Consider the following 27,893-nt stretch of genomic DNA (forward strand, 5'->3'; position numbering starts at 1 on the left):
TGCTTTTCCATGCGGCTGGCCCCATTAATGCAGGGAGGGCCCTGCTCTGACAGCTCTCCTTCCCCACCCTGACCTAGCCCCTTTCACTTGCTCCTCCTGATCCGATCTGCTCACTCTCCATCTCTCCACCCTGCACAGGGCCTGGGAGGCTGGCCACTCTGCCTGCCTGGATAGGTACCATGCCCTCTGGCTTCCATTCAGCAGAGAACAGGCAGGATACAGGAAGGGAGTGGATAGGAGGCCAGGGTGTTAATCCCTGGATCGTCTCTCTCCCTGCAGGGTGGCTGCTGCCCACTGGCCCCCTCAATGGCCTTGGCCCCAGTTCCTGGCAAAAGGGTCTCACAACAGCCTCTCTCCAGGTCTGGTAACTGCACCCTCCCCTCCCTGTACTCACCCAGGTCCAGCTACCTGTGTTGTGCTCCCCTATTAGCTCGTCCACACCTTAGGAGGTAATCCCTTTATTAAACCTTCCTCAAATTCCCCAGCCCGAGTATACCGTGGCTTTTCTTTCAGGACCCCAATTCACCACCCATTACATGTCTATGGTTTATGAGCTGTCTCACAAACCTCAACTGGCCCTCAATTAGAGCAGAAGGTCAGAGAATGTAGCAGTGTAGTTATCCTCTGCTGCATCCCAATGTCTGATTCAGCGCCTGTGCATAGTAGCTCAATATTTGTCGAATGAGTGAATGAAGGGAAGGATCCATGTCATCTGGAGAGGGGCTCTGGAGGCGGGAAGGACAGGATGAGATTTTAGGAGGCTAAGGGGGAAAAGAGCAGCAGTGATGAGGATGTCGCCTCCCCGCCAGCATAAAGACCTCTGCGTATGTCCTTCTTAGCACGTCACGATCTGCGGTGATCATAGTTTGTTTTCTTTGTATGTCCTCCCACTAGAACGGATTCCCCAGGGGCAGTGTCCATGTCTTGTTCACTCTGGTGTCCTTAGAGCCCGGCGCCGTGCCTGACATACATAAAAGGCTCTAGATCCACACTTGTCAGATAAATCAAAGATACATGAGTTATCCAAAAGAAACACTGAGTTGGCAGAGGCCCTGGAAAGCCAGGTTGGGCAGTTTGGAAGTTTCATGCAGAGTGGTAGGGATGAACTTCCAAGTCTAGGGCAGGAGTCGGGGCGGGGATGACAACGGTGGAGCTTACAGAAAGACTTACAGAGCTTACAGAAAGAGCTTACAGAAAGCCTGGGGGGGGGGGCCGTGGGGATGAGCAAGGAGGCTGCTGCAGCCTCCAGCGGGCAGGGAAGGAAGAGGCGGCAGAAACCGGTGAGCGATCAAATGCAGATGAAGGATGAGGAGTCCAGACCATCTGGAGGATGAGATGATGCTGCAAAGCCAGTGGTCCTGGCCCAAGTTAAGTACTCTGGGCCCAGCTGCTACTGGCCTCACTCATTCTATAATAACTTCTGCATGAAGTGGGAGAGCTGGGGAGTGGAAGTGGTTTGTGTGTGTGTGGAGGGGTGAGTGAATAAAATCCAACCTACCTGTCACTTTGAGGGTATAACCGGATAGCTCAGTGGAGAGCCACAGGCAGATGTTGAGGACTTGCGGCGTGGTGACAGCCGGGGGTGGAAGAGCAGATGAGCCACGTTCCGTGTAAGCAAAGGGTGGTCTGGGATCACACCCAGCTGGGTGGGTCGGGGAGGGGAATAAGAGCCAGCTAAGAAAAGGGAGGCCAAGAGGGAGCACAGTCAGGAGACGGGGGCAATGTTCTGGAGCCAAAGGAACGACTCTGAAGAAAGGGGCAGTCAGCAGGCCACTCGTCAGAAGCGAGGCCGGGCTAGAGCTCGCTGAGGGCCGCATCCTTGAGGAGCATCTTTCTGCCACCTCTGGACCGGCTGGGGGAGCTGACGGTGCCAAGTCAGGTGTGGCCACTGTTGGAGAAGGGTTTGCTGCCTGTCCCACCAAAGCCTTCCCAGGCACGTGTCCTAACCCTCATTGTGTCAGAGACAGCCGGTTGTCTGCCAAATCCATTCTTTCCTTGCTGACAAGCCTCCCACATTTGTCCTAGACACAGAGCCCCATTTCCTCACTTGCTGTGCAACTTGGCAGGGCTTGGGAGGGGGGCAGCTTCTGGGCTCCGAGCTCCCTTCACACACATGCTTCCACCCCTCCCCTCCTCCCCACTGGAATGTGGACCCTGCAGAAGGGGTGGCAGCTGTCTTCCAGCGCACAGACGTGAGCGTCACCTGAGGTGATGGGGGAGCCATGAGACTGACGGCGACTTGATATCATCAGGCCAGCAAGCCGGCCTGGAACACCCACCCCGACTTTCACAGAAGGCATACAGTCTGTCTTAAGTGACTCTATTTGGGGGACTTTTTGTGAGAGCAGCCTAACTCAGGTTGGAACATACTGTTTAACCCAGCAGAAATACCACTTTGGGTCAGACCAAAAGTCGTTCCAGCCCATCTCTGCCAGGGGCCCCAAGGGGCAGTGATAGGGGGACACGCCTGTGGCGTGTCCCTTGACAAGACTCACACTCTCCACACACCAGGAATTATGTCTCCTTACAGATCTGTTACCGAGCCATTACTCAGGAACCACTCAAAATCCTTGATAAAAACTTTGGTAAACCTGACATCTACTCCGTCAAGGAAAGAATAACAGTGACTAGAAGCCTCACCAACACTCTCTGCAACTGATTTCATTTCCAGCTCCCAGGGACAGTGTGGGTGTGTGTGCGGGTGGACCCACGTGGCACACAGTAGTGGCAACGCCTTTGAGGAACAGAATCCTGTGGCCGTGAAGCAAGAGCATGAAAGGTTAACAAGCGTGGACTTGAACGGGATGTCTGCGGGCAGGACCCCAGCTCTGCTCCTTATCAGCCAGGCAGACTGAGGTATTTCGGAGCTCTGGGGCCTCCAGGGTCTCCACTCCAAGTGGGGACAGTAAGGACATCTACATTTGAGGTGATTGTGAGGATTAAATGAGTCCATATGTGGAAAACACAATAGTGACTGACCAGCATTAAGTTCTCTCTTAGTATTAGCTTGTATGTCATTTTTAAAGCAACAGAGAGGAAAACAGTTTGGCAAATGAGTAACATTGTCAGTTACAAACCACAGGTACAGATGTTCTCCTTAAATCTTCTTGATGAGGCATCATCATTATCCATTTTATGGAAACTGATTTGGACATTTAGGGAGTTGCCCTCCATCTCACAGCTGATTCCCAGGTGGCTCAGTGGGTAAAGAATCCGCCTGCATTGCAGGAGACCTGGGTTCAATCTCTGGGTAGGGAGGATCCTCCGGAGGAGGGCATGGCGATCTACTCCAGTATTCTTGCCTGGGAAATCCCATGGACAGAGGAGCCTGGTAGGCTACAAGTCTATAGGGTTGCAAACAGTTGGACATGACTGAAGCAACTGAGCACGTGTGCACACACACTTGGTAGGTTGTGGGAGAGCCATAAATACAAATAAATGTCACTGAGTCTTGTTTTACAGAACCACCACCATTAAGTTGAGCAACTTAAGATTCCAGAAAATCAAAGTTCAGGAAGGCTAGTTCCATTTAGGGTTGTCCCACCCACCCCCCAAACCAGGCCACTTTGTTATTAGTTTTCCACCTTATTTAACTGCCTCATGATCAGAAAAGAAGAAAAGGACCTGCCCAGCACCCTCATCCCCAGGCCAGAGCTGGGAGGGACTGTCGTACACTTAGGATATATGAAAACCTCAGGCAACGTGTGGGTCTTATTTTGGTCCTGACTCAAACCAGCCAACGATTAAAAAATAAAAACATCTTTGAGATAATAGGAAAAATTTGAGTATGAACTGGATATGGGAGGATGTTATAAAATCACTGTTCAGGGTACTTCCCTGGTGAAAGTCAAAGTGCTAGTTGCACAGTCGTGTCTGACCCTTTGCGATCCCATGGACTAGCCCGCCAGGCTCCTCTGTCCATGGGATTCTCCAGGCAAGAATACTGGAGTGGGCTGCCGTGCCCTCCTCCAGGGGATCTTCCTGACCAGGGTCTCCTGCGTTGCAAGCAGATTCTTTACCATCTGAGCCACCACTCCCATACAGAAACCTAATTTTTGACAAAGACACAAACATCATTCAGTGGAAGAAGGGTAACTTTTCCACAAAGGGTAACTGAATCAGTTGGACATCCTCAGGCAAAATAGTGAACTCAACCTAAACCCCAACTTCATAAAAAGTATATCAAAATAGATCAAAGCCTAATCATCAAAAAGTCTACAAACAGTAAATGCTGGGGAGGGTGTGGGGAAAGGGAACGCTCTTGCACTGTTGGTGGGAGTGTAAATTGATACGGCCACTCTGGAAGACGGTATGGAGATTCCTTAAAAAACAATAAAACCACCATATGACCCAGCAATCCCAATCCTAGGCATATACACTGAGGAAACCAAGACTGAAAAAGACACATGTATCCCATTGTTCATTGTAGCATTATGTACAATAGCTAGAACATGGAAGCAACCTACATGTCCATGGACAGATGAATGGATAAAGAAGCTGCGGTACATATACACAATGGAATATCACTCAGCCACTAAGTAATACTGAGTAAATATTACTCAGCCACTGAGAAAAAGGAATGCATCTGAGTCAGTTTTGATGAGGCAGATGAATCTAGAACCTATTATACAGAGTGAAGTGACTCAGAAAGACAAATATTGTATTCTAATGCATATATACAGAATCTAGAAAAACAGTACTGGAGAATTTCCAGGGCAACAATGGAGAAACAGACATGGAGACTAGACTTATGGACATGGGGAGGGGGAGGAGAGGGTGGGATGTATGGAAAGAGTAACATGGAAACCTACATTACCATATGTAAAATAGACAGCCAACGGGTATTTGCTGTATGGCTCAGGAAACTCAAACAAGGGCTCTGTATCAACCTAGAGGGGTGGGAAGGGGTGAGAGATATGAGGGAGGTTCAAAAGGGAGGGGATATATGTATATCTATGACTGCTTCTATAAAACAATTATCCTTCAATAAAAATAAAAAAAAAAAATAGATCAAGGCCTAAAACATAAAACATGTATTTATTAAAATATTAGAAAAAATATAGAAAAAGATCTTCAGGACTTAGGGCTCAATAAAGAGGTTTTAGGCCTGTCAACAGAAACAATCTATAAAAGAAAAAATAAATTGGATTTCATGAAAATTAAAAACTTTTGCTCTCCAAAAGATCCCTGTGAAGCAAATGAAAAGACCAGCTACAGAGTGTGAAAAAGTATTTACAAACCACATGTCTGACAAAGTTCTTGTATCCAGAATATATAAAGAAATCTAAAAACAAAGAAGCAATCCAGTTAGAAAATGGACAAAAGATTTAAATGAGTAACTAACCAAAGAAGATACACAGACAGCAAAAAGCACATGAAACCGTGTTCAACATCTAGCCATCAGGGACAGGCAAAGTAAGATCACAGTGAGTGTTATCACATGCCTATCAGAAGGGCTAAAACAACTGTTTAAATGATAACATCAAATACTGGTGAGGCTGTGGAGAAACTGACTTATTCATACATTGCCAGTAGGAAAGCAAAATGATACAGGCCCCTGTGGAAGTTAGTTGTTTTTTTAAATGAAACATACAGTTACCATAGGACCCAGTGGTTGCATTACTGGGTATTTGTAGAGAAATGAAAACCTATGTTTACATAAAAACCTATACACAGCTGTTCACAGCTGCTTTAGCCGTAAGAGCCCCAAACTGGAAACAGCCGAATGGTTAAACAAACACGGTACATCCACACCTGGAACACCACTCGGCAATAGCGGAGCTGCTGACACACACCCACCTGGACGGCTCTCACTCCTCATGCTGAGTGAAAAAGCCAATTTCAAAAGGTTACAAACCTCACAATTCCACTTATGTGATGTTTTAAACATAAAATTAAAGAAATGGAGAAAGGAGAGCAGTGGTTGCCGGAGGGTAGGGATGGGGAAGATGTGAGAGGTGGATATGGTTATAAGAAGACAACACGAAGGAACTTTATGGTTATGAGAATGCTCTGAATTTTTAAAAAAACTTTATTGGGGCAAGTTGATTTACAATGTCGTGTTAGTTTCTGCTATACAACAAAGTGAATCGGTTATACATATACATATCTCCACTTTTTTAGATTCTTTTCTCATATAGGTCACTGTATTGAGTAGAGTTCCCTGTGCTACAGAGTAGGTCCTTACTAGTTATCTATAACTTTGATGGTGATTTTTTTTTTTTTGGTTTCACTGGGTCTTCGTCGCTGCATGCAGCATTTCTCTAGTTACGGTGAGCGGGGGCTATCTTCGTTGCTGTGCACGAGCTTCTCACTGCGACGGCTTCTCGTCGCCGAGCACAGGCTCTGGGTGCTCAGGGTTCAGCAGCTGCAGCACGTGGGCTCAGCAGTTGGGGCTTGCACGCTCCAGAGCTCAGGCTACTCTTGTTCTGGCACATGGGCTTAGTTGCTCCTCCGCCTGTGGATACTTCCCAGACCAGGGACCAAACCCACGTCCTCTGCGTTGGGAGGTGGATTCTTATCCACTATACCACCAGGGAAGTCCTCTTTTTCATCTGTAGTAGTCCGTATGTCAACTCCAACCTCCCAGTTTATCCCTGCCTGCTCCCCAATGTTCGATATCTTGACTGTGAATTTACACAACATAATTATATAGAATTACACACACACACAAAGGTGAAATCTGGATAAGCTCTGTGGATTGTACCAACGTCATTTTCTTGGGTTTGATATTAGTTATTTGAGATGCTACCAGTAACCTCCCTGGTAAAACATTTTTTTTTTGGAGTGGGGGTAACATCCTCTCAATCTGTAATTACCTGAAAAAAAACTTTAAAAAGTCTATCAGAGATGCATAACAACATATTTACAGATTACATGATACAGCTCTTAGGTTTGTTTTAAAATATATTCTAGTAATTAAAAAAACAAAACAGTAGAAGACATAGATGAAACAGAATTGAAAAGATGTTGCTAAATGTTGAAGCTGGGTGAATAATACATAGGGAAAACACTAGTTTTGTGTTTGCAGACTTCCCAAATGAAAAACTTTAGACTATTTAGTTTAGGACTAAGCCTAACTTACACAGCCTTACTCAATGCTGTAACTTTTCCATACAAATTGAGTTCAATGCTTGTAATTGTTTCATTCACAAAGTTTATTATGACCTTTTATTGCTGCTAAGTCGCTTCAGTTGTGTCCGACTCTGTGCGACCCCATAGACGGCAGCCCACCAGGCTCCCCCGTCCCTGGGATTCTCCAGGCAAGAACACTGGAGTGGGTTGCCATTTCCTTCTCCAATGCATGAAAGTGAAAAGTCAAAGTGAAGTCGCTCAGTCGTGTCCGGCTCTTGGCAACCCCATGGACTGCAGCCTACCAGGCTCCTCCGTCCATGGGATTTTCCAAGCAAGAATACTGGAGTGGGGTGCCATGACCTTTTATTAAGAGCTCATAAATCACATGCTTAATTTGATTTCATTGACTACTTTTTCCCTCCACGCATTCTCCCAAAGTTATAAAAAATAAACATTTATAAATATACAGTGAGGATCATGCAGTTTTTACACAGTAAGAGTTGGGTCAAAGTTTCAGGTTGTCCAAGCATATCCCAGTGTTTCGTTCAGGACAGAATTAGAGCAGCATGGCCTCTGAAGTCTCAACAGCACAAGGGCAATTCTTTTCCAAATTTCACCTCATCACTCAGCATTACAGCATCAACAGGGGCTTTTCTGGGAAGTATCAGGAGAAACTGCTGGAATGACCACTCCAAGAAGTGGAATTTTTCCCTGTACCTGCCATGGCTCGACCCTGGAACTGTATTTAAACTTAACAAAGAGCCAAATGACAAGCTTGGAAGGGGTCAGCACAGGTCCGATCTGACGACTGTAACTGGAAGGGTTTCAGGTCACTACAGACGGGGGAAACTCTTATTTGGTCTAGAGCTGGGGAATCCGATTTTCTCATTCTGCTTCCCTTGTTCAGTTACTGATAGCAGCACTTTCCTTCCAGCCAGTGGGATGATGTGTTTAGAGAATAGTGAGGCCAGCACATGGAGCCTGCTGCCTGCTGTCAGCAGGCTGCCAGGCTTTTTGAGTTTTCAAATTCAACCAAAAGGATGGAAGACTAAGAGATGACTGCAGAGGCTGAGTATCAGGAGAGCTCAGGATGGACCTAAGGACTTTACCCAGGGTCTCGTGTTTTCTGTGTATTAACTTCCAAGTTTCACTGGCATTTCTCTTCCTCAGACTTAAGTTTGAAAACCTTTTCCTTTGGAGATCAGCCAAAGGTATCAGCTTGCCCAGCATCTTCCTTTCTTGGTTTGTAGGCACATCAAGGATGAAGAGGCAAAGAGCTTGGGCAGATTCAGACATGCGGGTTCTTCTTGGCCCACTTCTGCCGTAAGGTGGGCACATGGCCTTCTATCCATGCCAGCCTCCAGCAGACCTGCCAGGTTTCTCAGCCTTTGGACCATATGGCCAAGCCCGGCCTTCAAAATCTCATCCCTACCACCTCCCAGTCCCATCGATCCTTTTCCTATTGTATAAAATCAATTATTCTGCTATCAAATCATAGCATAGTACATCCACTGATGTAGGGTCTTGCCAAAGAAAAATCTCTTTTCCTAGGATGGTGCAGAACTTGGTCGTTCCCAGGCACATGTTCCATGACAGGACAGTAAATGATAAACCTCTCAGGAGAGGGCACTGCCCTGCCTCAGGGAGATTGCATCAGGTGCTGATGAGAGTCAGTGCTGTCTTCCACTCTCCTCCCCATGAAGGCATCTGGTCACGCCTCCTGACTCCTGCTGGCCCTACAATGAGGCTGCAATTGGTGAGCCTCCTGCTTCCAACATATTGAAAAAGGGCAAGTCACCTTCAACCAAATCAACAGGGCACTTGCAGCCCAGGCAAGCAGAGAAATAAGGAGTTTCTAGGATGATAAATTGGTGCCACAAACTGTTGGCCAAGGAAAGGGTCCAGATATCCTGAAACACAAACTAAGCACACTGTCTTTCTGGCAACGAGCACAGCAGGCAGAGAGCCCTTTCTCTCTGCTACCTTCTCTCGTCTCCCAGGTTTCAAAGAATCAAGTTCCATGATTATAAATGAATTCACCATTCCTGTACCCCATGGTATGGCCAGCTGATTAAAAGTCTCATCATTTCTTCATCAACCCAAAAATCCAGCGAGAATAGGTAATTGTAATAGAGTTGGCTATTAAAATCATGCCTGGTTCACACCCCACAGCCTCGGCTCAACCCGAGACGACCACCTTCCTCTTCCCTCGAGTGGCTTTAACTCGCCCAGGAGGGTGGCATCCACACCTCTGTACAAGGCAGGCTTCCTTCTCGGCTCAGGAGAGGGACCTAGAAAGAAGAGGAATCCTTGGAGCCCACCTGGCGGGGCCCCACCAGCTCTCCTTCTGGTGAGGGGAACAAAAACTGCTGGGCTGTGCGGGTTGGTCCCTGGGCTGCAGGATGCTCAACCTCCATGCAACAAGAAAGAGGTACGTGCAGGAAACGAGGATGGAGAGGAAGGGGGGGAACACTTCCTGTCACCCAAGTAGCTCTGCCCAAGGCTCAGACCCACCATGAGCCTCTCTTTTCTGCCCAGGAGCAGAGAAGACCACCTCGGTTGGACGGGGAGGCGTCTCTGCACCCCAGCCTCCAACTCACTTCTTCCTGCGGATCTTGGGTTTCTTCACGGGCCGCAGATAGGGGTTATCGATGATACTCTCCTCCCCATTTCGGCTCCCCGACAAGGAGGGGTTCTGCTGCAGAACAGAGGTGTTCTCCTTCTCGGCTCCAGAATCATCCTTTGAGCAAAAGCCGAAATAAAGCAAAACAACCAGCAGCATAAGGAAAGTGATCATGCCTGCGGCTAAGAACCACTACAAGCACCCTTCTCATTGAGAAATCAGAAGCTGGGCTAATGGGCCTCTCTCTGCCCCAGAGGAGGCCAGGCAGTGGCTGCGATCAGAGGAAGGCGGGAGTGCCAGGTGACACAGTGGAGCACAGAACACAAGATCCTGAGAAGGCAGGGACAGGAGTCGGAAGGGGACAGAGAGCTGGGGGGCCAGGGAGTCAGGGACCACAAGTCAGATGCTTCAGCCTGTGGGGACATAAAGAAAAAGAGAAGTGGGACTTCCTTGGTGGCCCAGTGGCTAAGACTTCTTGCTCCCAAGGCAGGGGGCTCAGGTTCAATCTCTGGTCAAAGAACTAGAATCCACATGCCACAACAAAGATAAGAGATCCGGAGTGCCACAAGGAAGCCCCAGCGCAATCAAATAAATACTTTTTAAAACTTAGAGAGAGAGAGAAGGGGCCCTCGGTCCCCTGCAGGACTGAGAGGTACCGGACCAGAACAGATCGTGTGCACGGAGCCCCTCCTGGAGCTAACTTCATGTAAATCATGATCTCCTTCCCCACAAATTCTCAAGCATCTGGTACTTGCAACGTGGTGCCAATGGTCATATCCCAGCGAAGGCCGGAAATTGCTGGAGCCCGGAGAGCTCCCACGAAGGCACCAACATGGGAATGGCATCCACCACCTCCACATGTGGCCCGTGGATCAGGCCTCTCACTGTTCATTTTTCAAGAAAAGTGATTTTTGGAGAAAAGTTTATACGTTTGAGTATATTCAATACGATCTTGAAGATTTTTTTTTTTTAAAGCACAATGGGATGCAGACATAGAAAACAGCGATGATGCTGAAGTTTTACAAACTGCTTCTGGAAATACGGGTGGCTGATTTTCCCTTCCTTTTTTACACTCTCTATTTTCCAACTTCTTTAAAATGAGCAGAAGCTGCAGGAGAGGCGTTGGGGGGAATCACACGAAGGGCTCAGGCCCAAGTGGCAGTAAGTGACCAGAAGCTGCTGGCTGGGCTGCACCCCCTGGTGACAGGCCAAAGGCTCCGTCACTGAGGTTCCTGGTCTGCGTGTGTTAGTCACTCAGTCGTGTCCGACTCTTTGCAACCCCGTGGACTATAGCCCACCAGGCTCCCCTGTCCATGGGATTCTCCAGCCAAGAATACTGGAGTGGGTTGCTTTTTCCTTCTCTAAGGGATCTTCCTGACCCAGGGATGAAACCGGGGTCTCCTGCATTAAAAACAGATTTTTTACCATTTGAGCCACCAGGTCAGCTGTTGTATAACTTGAGGCAAAAGAGGATCTGACCTCAAGCAGGAGATGGCGCTGTCAGAAGACAGCAGGGCAGAGGACGCTGTCATCAGGGATAGGAGAAGTAGATGAAAGAAATAAAGTAACTAAACTGAGATTTGTAAAGAAAAGGTGGGAGTAAAAAGGACTGTCAGGAGTGACTTGGGCTCAGAAAGGCCAGACTCAGGCAATGTGTATGCTCTGTGTGAACCCCAGGCACCCAAGGGTGCTGCCTCCAGCCTCGGGTTCCAACACCATTTCCACGGCAACACCTCCCACTTGAACCCACCCAGCTGTCACCTCTCCCGTGACCTCCAGGCCTGCACGGCCACTGTCACTCTACCACCTGCCATCTCCAGGCATCTCAAATTCAATGTGCCTGAAACAACCCCGAGCACAAACAGCTCCTCCCACTGCCATAGGTGATGGCAACTCCATTCTCCCCTTGGCCCAAGCCCCAAAATCCGGTCATGCCTGCTTTTCTTCTTTCTCTGATATATCCCCCAGCCAATCTGTTAGGAAAATTTCTCGGCCTTACTTTCAGAATATAGGCAGAATCTACTTCCATTACTTCTAGTGGAACCCCCTGGTAGGACCCCCTGCTGTGTCCCACCTGGATGGACAGCCGCCTCCTAACAGCCATCCCGTCACAGTCCATCCTCTGCCTGCCCGTGGTCACCAGCACGGCCAATGCTCCCTGGAGCAACTCAGACCTGCCCCTCCTCCGCCCCACATCCTCTCATGACTCCCACTTCACCCAATGGGAAGACAGCTCCTCACACTGCTCACAAGGCCTTTCCTGACCTGACCTCTCCCTCTTCCTCTCCCCCACGCCCATCCCACCGGCCTCAGTCACAGCCCCTCTCGCCTTCCTACTGTTCCCTTTCCAGGACACTGCCCCAGAGAGCCCAAGGCTCAATCCTTCACCTCCTTCAAGACGGCTCGGATGTCACCTTCCCTATGATGTGTACCCTGAGCACCCTACGTAAAACGGAAACCTCCAGCTTTACCCTGGATCTTTCCCTACTCAGTGCCCCCGCCTGCACCCAGAGCACTTTTCATCTTTAACATACGATATAGTGACGGATTTACGTGTTACGCTTCATGGTCAAGCCCCCACTGCCAGCACATGGGCTGCCAAGAGGCAGCGGTTGTCTTTGTGCTGGTCACTGATGTGTCCCAAGCACCCAGAACAATGTCTGGCACCTACCAGGTATTAAGTAAATACTTGTTGAATTAGTGAATGGTATATTGTTCAGAAAAGAGTAAAGGGTGAGGCACTGGGATTGCCTGCAGACGGCAGCTGGTTCGAATGTACGAGAAAATAATCATCTGATACACCAATTTAAAATGAAGAGCCCCTTCATGTTCCTAGATAGAGAAACTAGAACCAAGCTCAACAAAGTAACTACCTAGCAACAGTCCGTGAGAGCTTTGTCCTCCACAGATAAAAGAACACGTTAAAACACCAGTTAGTGAACTCCTTGTTAACAATGTGTGTATAAAGACAGGAAATAACCTAATGTCCACAGGGGACTGGCTTGTAAAGTCCACACAAGAGGGTGGAACTATAGGGAGGGGCGAAACAGCTCCGCATACAAGGATGTGGAATGACCGCCAAGTAGCTCCACAAGGGAAGAAAGCAAGGGGTAAAAACTGCAATTTGCTGCGTATGTTCAAAACAACAATTAAAAAGCATCTCTAAGGCCTTCCCCGGCGGCCCAGTGGTTAAGACTCCACGCTTCCAATGCAGGGAGTACAGGTTTGCTCCCTGGTCGGAGAACTGTAAGATCCCACGTGCTGCACAGCATGGCCAAAAAAATAAATTCAAACAAAGTCTCTAGAAGGATTCACAAGAGAGTGGTGATGCTGGCTGCTCTGTAGGAGGGAAAGGGAGAGTGAAAGAGGGTCACCACACATCTTTTTGTACATTCCGGATTTTAAATGTTTGATTGTTGCCAGTCCAACAAAATAACAAGCCCAATTGATTGTCCAAAAATTGTTGCTGGAATCCTTCTCTTGAAGATTTTTATTTCTCTGTTCTGTACAGAAGAGCACACGGCCATACAACAGGGGTGGGGAGGGGGTGGGCAGGGGTGCCTTGGGCTGCCGTATGCCAAGCACCCAACATAGATGAGCTGATTTTATCTCAGGCTCCTCACTTCCCCTTGAAGTAGGCATTCTCATTTGTAAGGAAACAGACTCAGATGCTGGGTCAGGCAACCAACATCACGTAGTGGAAAGCAGCCCGGTCTGGATTTGCAGCCAGGCCAGTCTGACTCCCCAGGCTCAGGTCTTTTTACTCTTTGCTGTCTGGCTTGGCCTCCAGGGATCCTGAAGTCCTCAGGCAGCTCCTGACATCCAGTCCGCCTCGCTGCACTCACCGCCATGACCTCATCTAAGTCACTCCCCAGGGTGTTAAGTAACTCAACTGCAAGCTCTTGAGCTTACTTACAAAGGGATTGTGATGCTTGTTTAGAAGATTCCTCCTTCTCATAAGGTGAACCTCATCTTAGTCCATGACCCAATCACCATATCTTAGACCGACTTAACAGAGTCCAAACCAGAAGCGTAGGATAACAAGCTCCTCTGCTTTACGTAAAGCCACGGGCCGCCAGCCCTAATTCTGAAAGGAATAATTCAATATTAAAGAGATATGTGATCAGGCAAGGGAGACCGTCAATAAACTAGAGTCAGAACTGGCACTCTCCACCTGCATCCCAGGGTTGCGGGCTACCACCTGGGGCCTCACAGCTCAGAGAAGCCTCAGTCTGGTTACAACCACTGAGCCACCTCTTGCTTAAAAGCCAGGGCCAGCCTTAAAGGACAGATGAATATGGCAACCTCACTCTAAGGGTCCAATAAGCCTTAAAGGCATTAGAGCTTCTGGCAGGTCTGTGCCTCTACTTGGAACTTTCTCTCCTGATGCATAAATAAGAGTGGCTCTTACCCTCTTACTTGCGGAGGACAATACATCATAACCAGAAAGGAACACCCCCAAGTTTCCACGCGCACACTCCCCTCCTCAACCTTTGTCTCTGTCCACACTCTTTGTCTCCTATCCTGGCTGGGAAAAGTCCACAATCAGGTTAACCCCTCCTTTGGGGTACTGGATTCCTGCCCTACCAAAGATCATCATTCCAAAATGTTTTCCTCTCCTGAATCAACTTTACCAGATCACTCCCATCAGCACAGGCATCTTGTCACACCTCTCTGACCTTAATTCTTTCCCTTTAGTTACCACTCCATTTCTCTCCTTCCCACCACAGCAAAATTCCTTGAAATCACGGTCTACATTTAATGGAACTTTATGTGATGATTTAACTGTTCATGTCTGCACTGCCCAGCAGGGTAGCAGGAGTCACAGGTGGCTACAGAAATGCAGCTGGTGTGACTAAGGAACTGAATTTTTTGTTATATTTAATTTACATCAATTTAGACTTAGTTGCCTGTGGACTACTCGCCACTGTGAAGAACAACACAAGTCTGTACTCACTAAGTCCAGTTTCTCTCCTCCCATTCTCTTTGAATTCACTTGCTCTCATTCTTCCTGAAATGGCATTGCCAAATCTAAGGGACAAAGTCTCGGTCCTCACATGGCTGGAACCAGCCACAGGTGCAGACATAGCAGATCAAGCGGATCACTCTCCTCCTCCTGAAGCTTTCTTCCCTTGGCGTCCAGGATGCGCCACCTTCCCTGCTGTGCCTTCTCCACATCCTTGGCTGGTTCCTTGTCTCCTCACCTGCTGAACAGTGCAGAGCCCCAGGGCTCAGTCCTGGTACTTCTCTTTTTTATCCTCATTGCTCCCTAGGCACTCATCTGGTCTCTCGTGGTTTTCAACACTATCTACATGCTGAGGACTCCCAGACTTGCACTTTGAGCCCAAACACCTTCCTACCTGACAGCACCATGACTTTTTGTGACTCCACAGACTGCAGCCCATCAGGCTCCTCCGGGTTTATCCGGGCAGGATTATCCGGGCAAGAATACTGGAGTAGGTTGCCATTTCCTTCTCCAGGGCATCTTCCCGACCCAGGGATCAAACCTGCATCTCCTGCAGCTCCTACATTGGCAGGAGGATTCTTTAGCACTGAGCCACTAGGGAGGCCCCTACCTGATCTCACCACCCGGATATAATAAGCATCTCAAACTTACCTCATGTACACCTCAACTCCTGGTTCCCCCGCTACCCTTGTTCTACCGCAAAACCTCCCCCTTCTTGGCTGAAGGCAAGTGCTTCTTTCCTACTGTTCAGGCAAAAAACCTTGCATTTGTCTTTGACTCTCTTTCTCTCACATTCACTCTATCAGTCGGTTCTTTTCTGAAAATTATCTAGAATTTGGCTAAATAATCTACCTGACCATGTCTCTCCCTCTGCCACCGTCTCTCAGCTTCCTGCACCAGCCTCCCGAGCGGGCTCTGCTCCGCCCTCACCCTGTGTAGTCCACCTCGACCGCACAACCTCACCCATCCCGAGACCCACCTCTGCTTAGCAGGTCCCGCGGCTCCCATCTCACGGACAAAAAGCCCAAGTGCTGGTGTACCGTGAAGACCTGAGCCCCGGGAGCTCCCTGACCCCGTCCCCTGCTGCTCCCCTCTTACTCGCGTCCCCCTGGTCACCCCCACGGCCTCTGCTCTTCTTCAACACAGCAGTTCCCACCTCGGGGCCTTTGCATCTGCCATTTCCTCTGCGGGGAAGGCTCCCCTCCCAGAAAAGTGCAGGCCTTGTTCCCTCAGGCCTTCGCTTACCTATCCACCTCTCACTCACCCTGTCTAATACCACACCCCCAGGCCCATACCTACTCCTGTCCCCTAAGGTCTCATTTTTCCTTAGTTCCGTGAGGGCAGGATGTTTTGTCTATTTTGCCTTCTGCTAATTTCGCAGCACCTGACACATGCCTGACTCTGGCAGGGGCTCATTCAGTATCTGCTGGATGACTGAACGAATCCCCAGGGAGCAAGAGATCACATCACCACAGGCCCATCATGCAAGTCCCTCACAAGAGGCCAGAGACTGAGGGGGTCCTGTCCAACCCCTGGGGAGACAGGCAGTGAGCAGCACTGCGGGGGTGGGGGTGGGGGGGTGCGCTGAAGCAGACGGAAGGCTGGACTCACCGGGCTGATGTGAAGAGGGAGGTTCTCTGTGTCCGTCTGCTCGTCCTGCTCCGAGGAATCCGTCTCCTCCATCTGCTGCATCTCCAGCTCGGACGGAAGAAGAGCCGTCAGGTAGGGGATGGTGAAAGGCCTGGCAGCGATCACTGGGGGATTGGAAGAGAGGCCAGGAGCCTTACGACACATCAGTGAGCAGCACCCAGCGGCAGGGATGGCTCACACGCTGGGGCACTCACCATGGGCCAGGTAACACTTACACGTTACCTTTAATCCTCATCTCCACCTTACTAAACAAGTACAATTACCAGCCTCATCTTACAGATGGGGAACTTGAAGAATGGAGAGGTTATGAGACCCCCTCAAACACACAGGAAGTGGCAGAGTGGGATATGAACCCAGGCAATATGACTTCAGAGCTTCTTTTACCAAGCACCAGAGAGGACTGGGGCTGAATCCTAGCGAAGCATCAGCTTAGGGATCTTATACCCGAGGCCAGTTAGCCCCTCAGCTTCATTACTAGAGCAAAGATATGGATCCCTTCAGCCTGAAGGACCAAGTCCTGACAGTGGACCTGAGAACTCTTGGCCTGGAGTATATCCATGGAGCTGGAGGGCACTCCAGGTAAAGGAGCAATCCAATTCCTCCAAAAAGCAATGAGGCCGAGGAGAAATTACTGTTTAAAAAAAATTGAAAGAAAGTCTCTGTGTATACTTCTATGGTAGAATTAACAGGAGACACTCAAAGATTCGTTTCAACATGGCTCAGGTGTGGGTCCTGCACACAGAAAGAACTAGGTCTGAATACCATCTGCTCACCATGTGACCTTCGGCAAATTACTCCATTGCTTTTCTCTAGAAGCCTTGGCTTCTTGGAAGGGCAGTGGAAATAGTTCCTGACTCAGAGGTTCACTCAAGGAGCTCACGAGGTAACAGAAGGGAAGTGATCAGCATAGTTTCTGGACTTAGTAACCTAGCTGCTGTAGATCCATGGCCAGGAACACAGCGAGGATCCACGAGGAGCCTGCTGACCCATCCAAGCCCATCGCCCTCGCTCCCCTAGGGAAACCCTGAGGCTGATGGAGGAAGGAACTTGGTCACAGAGCGAAATGGTAGTGCTGAGATGAGAACTTCAGTGGTGGGCCCTGTGAGAGGATACCACGAAGGTGAAGCCTGGCTCTGTAACTGCCTGGACCCTGACGCCAGGTCCTTCTACCACCAGGGCTGCCTTCTCACCGGATGAGCCTCCCCAACGCCCAGGGCTCAGTCACCCTTGAGGTGACCTCAACTCAACGAACCTCAAGCATCCACTTCCAACACAGGTCATGACTATTTTAGAGTGATCGTTAGGGACAGGCCCTGAAGATCTGGAAAAAAGAGCCAGAAATCTGAAGAACAAGTTCCACCCAAGATAAGGACAAAGCTTACTTGTTTCTTCCAACCACAATGAGGGAGGGAAGAGAGGACGATGCCTCAAGGAGAAGGCAGGGTCCACAGAGGGGAAAGACTCACGTGGAAACGTGCTGACGTCATCTTTGAAAAGACTCTGGGTCTCGCCTGTCTTGGCCATGAAACGGGTGAGTGCCCGCTCTACGTCGCGTCTCTGGGACGCGGCCTTCTCTCGCAGGACCTGGTAGTCTGACACGGGCTCGCGGTACGTCTAAAGGGAGAGTAGCAAAGACGCAGAGAAAATACCCGTGATCGCACTGCTCTTGAGTCCCTGCCTTGCTGTTGCTCTGTCCTCCCACCCTTTAAATGACCCTCTACCGTCACCCAGAGCAGAGATCTCCAAGGGCGGTGGAAGGGCACAAAGAAAGCAATAAGACTATCATTAACATTTACTTTGAATCTTAAAAATTAAGAAATGTACAAATATTTATATAGTGATTGATCCTAGGCCTTCATTTAGCTACCATGACAGCTGGACTCAGGCATAAGAAATGTATCCTCAAGGGAGAATGGGGAATTGTCCACCTCTAACCCCCTCCAAGCCCTGATGGGACCACCCAGGACCCTTGGTGTAATGTGATAACAAGATTTTCTGACATGTTTGAAATCTTCCCCAAATGAAGAATTTGATGAGATCCTGAACACTCTGCTTAAAAAACATTAAAAAGCAAGATCTTACGATTATTTTTAAGACAACTGCTTGACATTTATTATAAAAGTTAGAAATTTAATTAACAAAATTCTTCAAATAATTGGTAGGTGAGAATGAAAAAAAATTACTCTTATGGTTTATTAAGGACAGCCTAAGATGCCACCTATCTTTGTAATGTATCTTTTTCAACTATGAGAGCTGTTAAAGTTTCAAAATAAACTGAACCTAGAATCAGACCTGTGACTTCGTATTCCACCAAGATTTAAACCAAGATTTCAAAAAATGCAAGAGCATAGGCTATCATGTAGTTGCCACTAAAAAGGAGCCAACAGGTTTCCCGAACCTTGAATAAGGGTCAGATAATCTTCCAACGTACGTTGTTTTCATATGGAATTACATTATAACTTGCACGTAAAAGAGCAAACAAATCCCTGGGATTCTCCAGGCAAGAACACCGCAGTGGGCTGCCATTGCCTTCTCCAATGCGTGAAAGTGAAAAGTGAAAGTGAAGTCGCTCAGTCGTGTCCGACTTTTAGCAACCCTATGGACTGCAGCCTACCAGGCTCCTCCGTCCATGGGATTTTCCAGGCAAGAGTACTGGAGTGGGGTGCCACTGCTTTCTCCTATGATAAATTACATTTCATATTACCAAGCTTTTTTTTTTTTGGCTGTGCCACATGGGATGCAGGATCTTAGTTCCCCGACCTGGGATCAAATTCATGCCCCTGCAGTGGAACAGTGGTCTTAACCACTGGACCACCAAGGAAGTCCCACCAAGTATGTTTTAAGTAACTTTTACCCTGATTTCAAAAATAACTCTTACCTATTATGGAAAATTTGGAAAACCCAGAAAAGCATACACAAAACAACACTTGGCTACACTCTAACCAAGAATTACTATCAATGTTTTGTGGAATAGGTCTTTTCTTTATGTGGCTAGGTACTTTTGTATCTAGAGGATATTAACAAGTGATGGCAAGAATACACAGAAGAACCAGAACCATCTTCATGACCCAGATAACCACAATAGTATGATCCCCCACCTAGAGCCAGACATCCTGGAATGGGAAGTCAAGTGGACCTTAGCAAGCATTGCTATGAACAAAGCTGGTGGAGATGATGGAATTCCAGTTGAGCTATTTCAAATCCTAAAAGACGATGCTGTGAAAGTGCTGCACTCAATATGCCAGCAAATCTGGAAAACTTGGCAGTGGACACAGGCCTGGAAAAGGTCAGTTTTCATTCCAATCCCAAAGAAAGGCAATGCCAAAGAATGTTCAAACTATTGCACAATTGCACTCATCTCATATGCTAGCAAAGTAATGCTCAAAATTCTCCAAGCCAGGCTTCAACAGTATGTGAATTGTGAAATTCCAGATATTCAAGCCGGATTTAGAAAAGGCAGAAGAATCAGAGATCAAATTGTCAACATCTGTTGGGTCATTGAAAAAGTAAGAGTTCTAGAAAAACATCTACTTCTGCTTTATTGACTATGCCAAAGCCTTTGACTGTGTGGATCACAATAAACTGTGGAAAATGCTTTAAGAGACGGGAATAGCAGACCACCTGACCTGCCTCCTTAGAAATCTGTATGCAGGTCAAGAAGCAATAGTTAGAACCAGATATGGAACAAAAAACTGGTTCCAAATTGGGAAAGGAGCACGTCAAGGCTGTATATTATCACCTTGTTTCTTTAACTTATATGAAGAGTACATCATGTGAAATGCCGGGCTGGAAGAAGCACAAGCTGGAATCAAGATTGCTGGAAGAAATATCAATAACCTCATATATGCAGATGACACCACTCTTATGGCAGAAAGTGAACAAGAACTAAAGAGCCTCTTGATGAAAGTGTAAGAGGGGAGTGAAAAAGTTGGCTCAGAACTCAAGATTCAGAAAACTAAGATCGTGGCATCCAGTCCATCACTTCATGGCAAATAGATGCAGAAACAATGAAAACAGTGAAAGACTTTATTTCCTTGGGCTCCAAAATCACTGCAGATGGTGACTGCAGCCATGAGATTAAAAGACAGTTGCTCCTTGGAAGAAGCACTATGACCACCATAGACAGCATATTAAAAAGCAGAGACATTACTTTGCTGACAAAAGTCCATCTAGTCAAAGCTATGGTTTTTCCAGTAGTCATGTATGGATGTGAGAGTTGGACTATAAAGAAAGCTGAGTGCCAAAGAATTGATGCTTTTGAACTATGGTGTTGGAGAAGACTCTTGAGAGAGTCCCTTGGCCTGCAAGGAGATCCAACCAGTCTGTTGTAAAGGAAATCAGTCCTGAATATTCATTGGAAAGACTGATGCTGAAACTCCAGTACTTTGGCCACCTGATGCGAAGAACTGACTCAGTGGAAAAGACCCTGATGCTGGGAAAGATTGAAGCCGGCGGGGAGAAAGGGATGACAGAGGTTGAGATGGTTGGCATCACCAACTTGATGGACCTGAGTTTGAGCAAGCTCCGGGAATTGGTGATGGACAGGAAAGCCTGGCATGCTGCAGTCCATGAGGTTACAAAGAATCAGACACAACTGAGCAACCGAACTGACTTTTGTGTCTGGATGGGAGAGGCAAAATTGTGCCAGCTTCAATTTCTTCGTTAACTCTATTTTTGCCAGCAAAGTGCAGAAGATAGCCAAATTGGAGACATTTTGGAGGAGAGACATTCTGAGTCCTGAACTACCCTGTTACCGATAAACTTATGGACTCCAGTCTGACAGCCAGGTAGAATTGAGTCTGCTTTTGCATCAGTCACAGCCTCTAGCATGGCCTTGTCACTCACCGGAGTTTTGATGTAGGTGTGGGGGTCGGGAAACTCAGGGAAATGGCTGGGGATGTGTGGCGGGTGGGGTCGGTTCTGTCCTGCAGTGAGGGCCTTGGGGGCCACCGGCTGATTGGTCACCGGAGCTGCAACAGAGTCACGACTGGTTACTCTTCCACCAGAGGTCTTGCGTCCTTAACCCGACCCTCCTTTTCTCAAAATAAACGCTGGACCTCAGTGTTCTATGCAACAGGCACTTTGTACTTCTACCAATAAAAGGCGTTCAATGGCTTGAGGACCTGAAAGGGTACCCCTGCCCCCAACCTCTGCTTAACCTGGGATGACATTCCCATGTACAATAATCTGCCCGTGTGCCTCTCAGGTAGGTGAGTTGGTGGCTGTGACAAGTTAACTAGGTAAACGAGAGGCCTGAGGAACTAAGCAAGTTAGGTGGGCTGCTCGCTCTTTTCAAGAACCCAAGTGACAAAGACAAACACTGAGCCAGGGAAAGTTAAGTGAGGAGGGGATTAAAACGGCACCTTCCACTGCTGCCGTGAGAGATTCCTAAAAAGATGCCAGCCTGAAAAGAGCGATGAAACAAAAACAAACTAGTGAATTCTTGCCAGGTTCCATAAACCCAAACTAGTTACTCCAACTCAGTTTATGGTGCTCAGTGTATCGAAGGCAGAGATCATCAAACTTTTTCTATAAAGGGACAAAAAGTAAATATTTTAGGTTTCGCAAGTCATGCAGTCTGTCACAACTACTGAACCCTGCCATTACAGCAAGAAAGCAACCATAGGTAATAAGTAAATGTGGCTGTGTACCCACAAAGGTTTATTTACAAAAATAGGTGGTGGGCCACAGTACCCATAGTTTACTGACTCTTGATCTAAGCAGGAACAAGAACTCTCATATTTCTCAAGTAGCATCGAGATGAATTTCACAACCTAATTCCATCGGCCCAAATCAAGATTACACTGTAGGTAGCCCCAAATAATGGAAAGGAGCCTGCAGTGAGGCAGTAGCTATAACCAGTCCCTGCCCTATTCAATTACTTCACTCTACCAGCATTAATTGAGCACTATCGGATATCTTGGTTCACAGTCACTTACGGGCGGTGATGACCATCCTCTGAGACCGTTTTGCATACGCAGGGAGAGTGTCCACATTGAAACCTAAAAGACAGGAAAACAAAAATCACTGCCTAGGCCACTCAACATGGAACGGGAAGTAATGCTGCGGTGAAATAGTTTAAACTCCCGACTTTGCTGCCACTCAAAGGAAGCTCCAACAGAGTCCCCCAGAGGAGTTAAGAGGTCTCTTACAGGGGTTCAGAGGAACCCTCTTGTGATAACTGTCAAGCTGAAAGCAAACCAGAGACTCACGAGGAGATTCAAGGACATTCAGCAGACCAGCCTGCCTCCTGGGGACTCCTCTCTCTCTCTCATGTTCCCAACTCAGCTGCACCGAAGAAATGGAAACTGGAGATGTACTCACCCATCTCGACAAGGGTGACCACAATATCTGACAGTGTGGGCTGGGTCCTGGCTGTGTGCTCACAGTAAGACTTGGCACTCCTTCCAATTTCTGAAATGTCTAAGGAAGGATCAAAAGCAGAAAGTCTTGTTCTCAGTTCCCAAATGGTTAAACACAGAACGATCATATGAGCCAGCAACTCCACTCTTAGGTATACACCCGAGTGAAAGGAAAACAGGGACTCAAACAGACACTTGCGTCTGCATGTTTACAGCAGCACTGTTCACAGCAGCCAAAAGGGAGAGACAGCCCAACGTCCATCCACAGAGGAACACATCCAGAAAATGTAGTCTATACCTTTAACGGAGTATTACTCAGCCTTCAAAAGGAATGGCATTCTGATATAAGATACATGAATGAACTTTTTGGTTTTTTTCTTAACTTTGTATTTTATATTGGAGTATAGCCAATGCAATTAACAATACTGTGACAGTTTCAGGTAGACAGCAAAGGGACTCAGTCATAATATACATGTATCTATTCTCCTCTAAACTCCCTCCCATCTAGGTTTCCTGTGTTTTTATAAAATATTTATTTACTTATTAATTTTTAAGTTGTTGGCTGTGCTGGGTCTTTGTCGCTGCCCAGAGGCTTTCTCTAGTTGCAGAGAGTGAGGGCTGCTCCTCCCTGTGGAGCGCGGGCTTCTCACTGTGGTGGCCTGTCTTATTGTGGAGCACGTGCTCTAGAGCTCACAGCCTTAGCTGCCCCATGGTATGTGGAATCTTCTTGAACCAGGGATTGAACCCGTGTCCCCTGCATTGCAAGGCAGATTCTTAACCACTGGACCACCAGAGAAGCCCATGAATGAACTTCGAAAACATCCTGCTAAGTGAAATAAGCCAACCAGTCAAACATTTTAAGATTCCACTTACATGAGGTATATAGAAAAAAAGAAAATCCATAGGGACAAAAATTAGATTAGAGGTTACCAGGAGCTGGGAAGAAGGAGGGATAGGGGGCTGTTGTTCATGGCTACAGAGTTACTGTTCAGAACCATGAAAAAGTAAAGTTCTGAAAATGGACAGTGCTGATGGCTGACACCACTGTGACTATATTTAACACTACTGAATGCTTAAAAGTAATTAAAATCGTAATTTTATGGTATGTATATTGTGCCATCAAAAAAATAAATAAATAAAGGTCTTATTATTTGGGTGTCAGTTTTTTTTTCTTTTACCTGAAGCTGAAACCTCTTTTTCAGTCACTCAGAAGTCCCTCAGGGGAAAGGGGAAACAGGAGGCTAGGCTCCATGAATGGGCTTCAGAGGTGGATGAGCAGTTTCAGGAAAATTCTGAAATTGTGCTCCATTTTACACAAACACAAAAAGCCTGTGGACTTAAGTATTTTCATAATAAAATGAGACATTCTTTGACTTTTTCCACTCTCACTCTCTGTCATGTTTTCCAGAGGCTATGTCACCTGTGATGACATCATGGCTTTGCTGGCTAATGGAATGTGTCCATGTGCATCCTTGTTTTAGGATGTTCTCAATTTCATTTTCTAATGTGGCAAAATCTCTCTATATAAAGCCCATGTTGATATTACACTCGTGGTCCAGTGGTTAAGAATCCACCTGCCAATGCAGGGGATACAAGTTCAATCCTTGGTCTAGGAAAATTCCACATGCCGCAGGGCAAGTCAGTCCATGTACCACAGCTACCGAGTCCACACTCTGCAACGACTAAAGCCCATGCACCCTGGGGCCTGTGATCTGCAACAAGAGAAGCCACTGCAATGAGAAGCCTATGCACGGCAACTAGAGTAGCCCCTGCTCGCTGCATCTGCAGGAAGCCTGCACGCAGCAACAAAGACCTAGAGCAGCCCCTGCCTCCAAAAGAGCTTAATTAAAAAAAAAAAAAGAGAGAATATTATATAAAAAAAAGCCCATGTATACAAAATTCCTTAGGACCCTCAATATTTAAGAATCTAAAGGAGTTTGAGATAGCTGCTTTAGGAAAACATTTGGTATTTTGAAGTCCCAAACATCAGCTGCAGAGTCATCTCACCCCAGATCACACCTTTCCTGGAGCAGCCCACATCCATGACTGATCAAGATTACAAAGGCAGGGCTTTGGGGGCCTACTGTCAGAAACTCTGATGGGCAATAATCCCTCCAGGGTTCCCTGCTGAGCTGGCCAATTCTTTGTTTGAACTTTTCCCTCTCTACCTAAACCTTTCTCTCACTTCCATTCACAGGGCTGATTCCTCCCAAAACACCTTAATGCCCCATCCCTCATCTCATCCTTCCCTTCCCTACCCAAGGCCCAAAGAGGGAAATACATTGATTATGCACAACCCTGTGTGAGACCATTCCAGGCTCCTAAATCTTAAGATACTTTCTTTTAAAAGCAGTGGTGGGTTTTTTTTTTTTCCATTTTGTAAAACTTATCCTCCCTCACTCTTTGTATCACATAATATAGCATTTGATTATATAATGTGTGGCATCTATTTCATGGGACTTAATCCTGACTCTCCAATAAAAGTGCAAATTCTTTGAGCATAGAGAACAAACAGTAATAATAACACCACCTACAAGTCATTGAGGGCTTACATTTTCAGCTTTGACTGTTTTACATATATATCTCACTTATACTCAAAAGTCCAAAATGTGCAAATTATTAGCCCTTTTCACAAATAAGGAAATTGAGGTTCAGGAAGTTTAGTGGTTGACCCAAGCTATTAAGTGGCAGAGTGAGAACTTACACCCAGGTCTATCTTATTCTAAAGCCTGTTAGTCGCTTAACAGTGTCCTTCCTTTTCTTAAACCTTTTCAACACTATCATGATGCAGGACACAGAACAGATGTTTGACTGGAAGAAGGCCTACTGTTTCCTATCGTTTCCTGGTACTTACAGCTCTGCAGCATCTCTGTCAATGTTTCCACAGATGCTTTCTCAGCACTCTCAAACCCTGCCTCTGTCAGCAGGGAGCTCACAACCACTTGCAGGGTTCGCCTCCGGGCCAGATGGTAGTTATCAGCAGGGTTAGTGGACTGTTTACTTCCTGATCTCTGTGAATCAGCAGCCCAGAAACAGAGAACATTTTTATTCACTGGACAATGATGCAATTAGAGCTCACATACTGTCACTGGCAAGCAAAGGTTCTTTTGCTAAATACTTACAGGTACTTTGGATTTATAGCTCTTGGCCAAATGAACAGTAACTGAGCATCCTAGGGGCTCTAAATTCGGAGACAAACTTTCTGCCTACCTAACACTTAACAATTCCATAACACAAAGCGGCTGTTTTTTCTATTTTAGCAGATTTTCAGAATATATAGCTGAAAAAACATGGATGATGGGATTGGAACTCGTGCCCATCTCCCAGAAAAAAAGTGATCTCTGTTTCTCGTTCTTCCCATCTCCAGACCATTTCACTAACGAGGAGAGTCAAAGCAACAAACAACACATGATGCTGAGAAGACGACAGAAAAAGTAGGAAACCTAAATTATTTTGAAATGGGAATCCCTCCCAACTTTAGCGGGCCAATAAGAAGGCGAAAACGGCCTCACTGGACCAATCAGGAGCTGTTCCGGGTTCCCAACCCCTCCCCCTCCAACAAAGAACGGGCCAATCAGTACACAGGTCCACCGACTCCGGAGGCCGCTGCCAAGTCTCGAGAATGGCGCGTGGGGGGGGAGATGGAGAGTCACGTACGGCCTGAAAGACCCTCCTCCACGTAGGGTTCAGGGTGGGGCTGGGTTTCTGGGTATGGGTTCGTAGCCCGGGTAAGGGGAAAGTTGCCGAATGCTCCGACTGTCTCGGCTCCGGCCCAGCGACTGCCTCCCGCCCTTACCGTTCCGGAGCCCGCAGCCCCGGCAGTGGCCGCCGCGTCGGCCATCTTGCCCTGGCGTAATGTGCGCGAGTGCGGGGCACGACGGGACTTGTAGTTAAGGGGCGGGCGGGGCGGGGCGGGAGCCAGGGGGCGGGGCGGGGCGGGAGCCAGGGGGCGGGGCGGGGCGGGAGCCAGGGGGCGGGGCGGGGCGGGAGCCAGGGGGCGGGGCGGGGCGGGAGCCAGGGGGCGGGGCGGGGCGGGAGCCAGGGGGCGGGGAGGGGCGGGAGCCAGGGGGCGGGGAGGGGCGGGAGCCAGGGGGCGGGGCGACGCGCGCCCAGGGGAGCTTTCTGAGGCCTTGCGAGGTCCGCAAGGTGACCTCCCCCACCCCCACCCCCACCCCGGCTCACGTGACCTTTTGTGAGCGGTGGGTTCAGTGAGACCCGGAAGTTTGCCCCGGAAAATGAGCCCAAGGTTTCACACCTGTTTTTAAATGAAATCGCTTTTTCATGAAAAGCACATCTCTGGGACGCCCCGAACTTTCCTGGATGGTTGTGTGGGATCCCGCTGGGTCCCCATGATTTGCAGTCTAGGAGAGGGGCCTGGGAATCTGTATTCTTAAGTATCCAGGTGATTCTCCTGAGAGGGAAATCTGAAGGGAAACCCTGTTTTGTGCTGGGGTCCCAGGAGCCCCATTTGGAACTAGAGCTTCACAGCCATCCAGTTCCGGTGTTCCGGTGCATCACGCTGCCCTCTCGCCCTTTGTGAATCTGCAGGTGTTTGCGGGTGAGCCTGAAGGCGCTGCTGGCTGGAGGCTGTCGCTGGCCCGTCTCCCTCCCAGGCCGTTGCGTCCACGCGGTGCCTGTGGTTATCTGTGGTTCGCTCGCGGGTCAGCCTCCTCAGGATGGGGGGAGGGTCTTCCGTGCACCCCTGTTTGCGAGTGTCTGGCAGGACGCAGAGGTTGGATTTGAACCCCAGAACTCGCCAGCTCTGGGTCTTCGGATACATTGCCTGACTTCACTGTGCCTCAGTTTCCTCTCTTGTAAAACTAGTATGGAATGAGATGGATGGGGGTTGGGGGTGAGCTAATACAGACGAAGGGTCTATGACTGTGCAGACGTAGAGTAAGAGGTCAAGAAACAACGCCTAATGTTGTTTATTTCCTGCGTGGCGAACGGATGAGTGGAAAATGCTCAGAGGCCGATGTCTGGAAACCTGCACCGCGCCTGCCCGCCGGGAGCACCTGTGCCTGGGGGGCACCCCCATCACCCCCTCACCTGGGGCGCGTGGGACGCGTGGGGCGGGGTCTGAGGGTCAGGGTCGCGGCGCCTGGCGAGCCGCCGGGAGGAGTCGGGGCCCAAACCTTCGCAGAGCGGAGCACCCAGCCCCTTTGTCTCCCCCGCCCCCTCTTCCCCACTTCCTGCCCAGCTTTAAACTCGGGATTGG

At 48.2% G+C, this 27,893-nt stretch overlaps 1 protein-coding gene across 6 annotated transcripts; it reads right to left on the minus strand.

Annotated features, from left to right (window-relative positions):
* Positions 1-5,983: 5,983 nt before the first annotated feature.
* Positions 5,984-26,522, minus strand: TAF8 (TATA-box binding protein associated factor 8). 6 transcript variants are annotated; one of them, XM_005900141.3, is made up of 9 exons: positions 26,472-26,522; positions 25,530-25,686; positions 22,638-22,736; positions 22,253-22,315; positions 21,159-21,283; positions 17,780-17,927; positions 16,275-16,417; positions 9,675-9,814; positions 5,984-9,365 (listed from the first exon to the last, which is right to left on the minus strand). In XM_005900141.3, exons 1-9 carry the CDS (start codon positions 26,514-26,516, stop codon positions 9,353-9,355), a joined length of 933 nt encoding a protein of 310 aa, XP_005900203.1. In that variant the 5' UTR covers positions 26,517-26,522; the 3' UTR covers positions 5,984-9,352. The 6 variants fall into 6 exon arrangements, with proteins under 6 accessions (XP_005900203.1, XP_070216746.1, XP_070216743.1 ...); XM_070360642.1 differs by lacking the exons at positions 5,984-9,365; positions 9,675-9,814 and adding an exon at positions 9,833-10,110; XM_070360646.1 differs by lacking the exons at positions 5,984-9,365; positions 9,675-9,814 and adding an exon at positions 10,117-13,784.
* Between the last annotated feature and the right edge of the window lie 1,371 nt (positions 26,523-27,893).

This window comes from Bos mutus, chromosome 23, assembly GCF_027580195.1.
Source record: "Bos mutus isolate GX-2022 chromosome 23, NWIPB_WYAK_1.1, whole genome shotgun sequence".
Lineage (NCBI taxonomy): Eukaryota > Metazoa > Chordata > Mammalia > Artiodactyla > Bovidae > Bos > Bos mutus.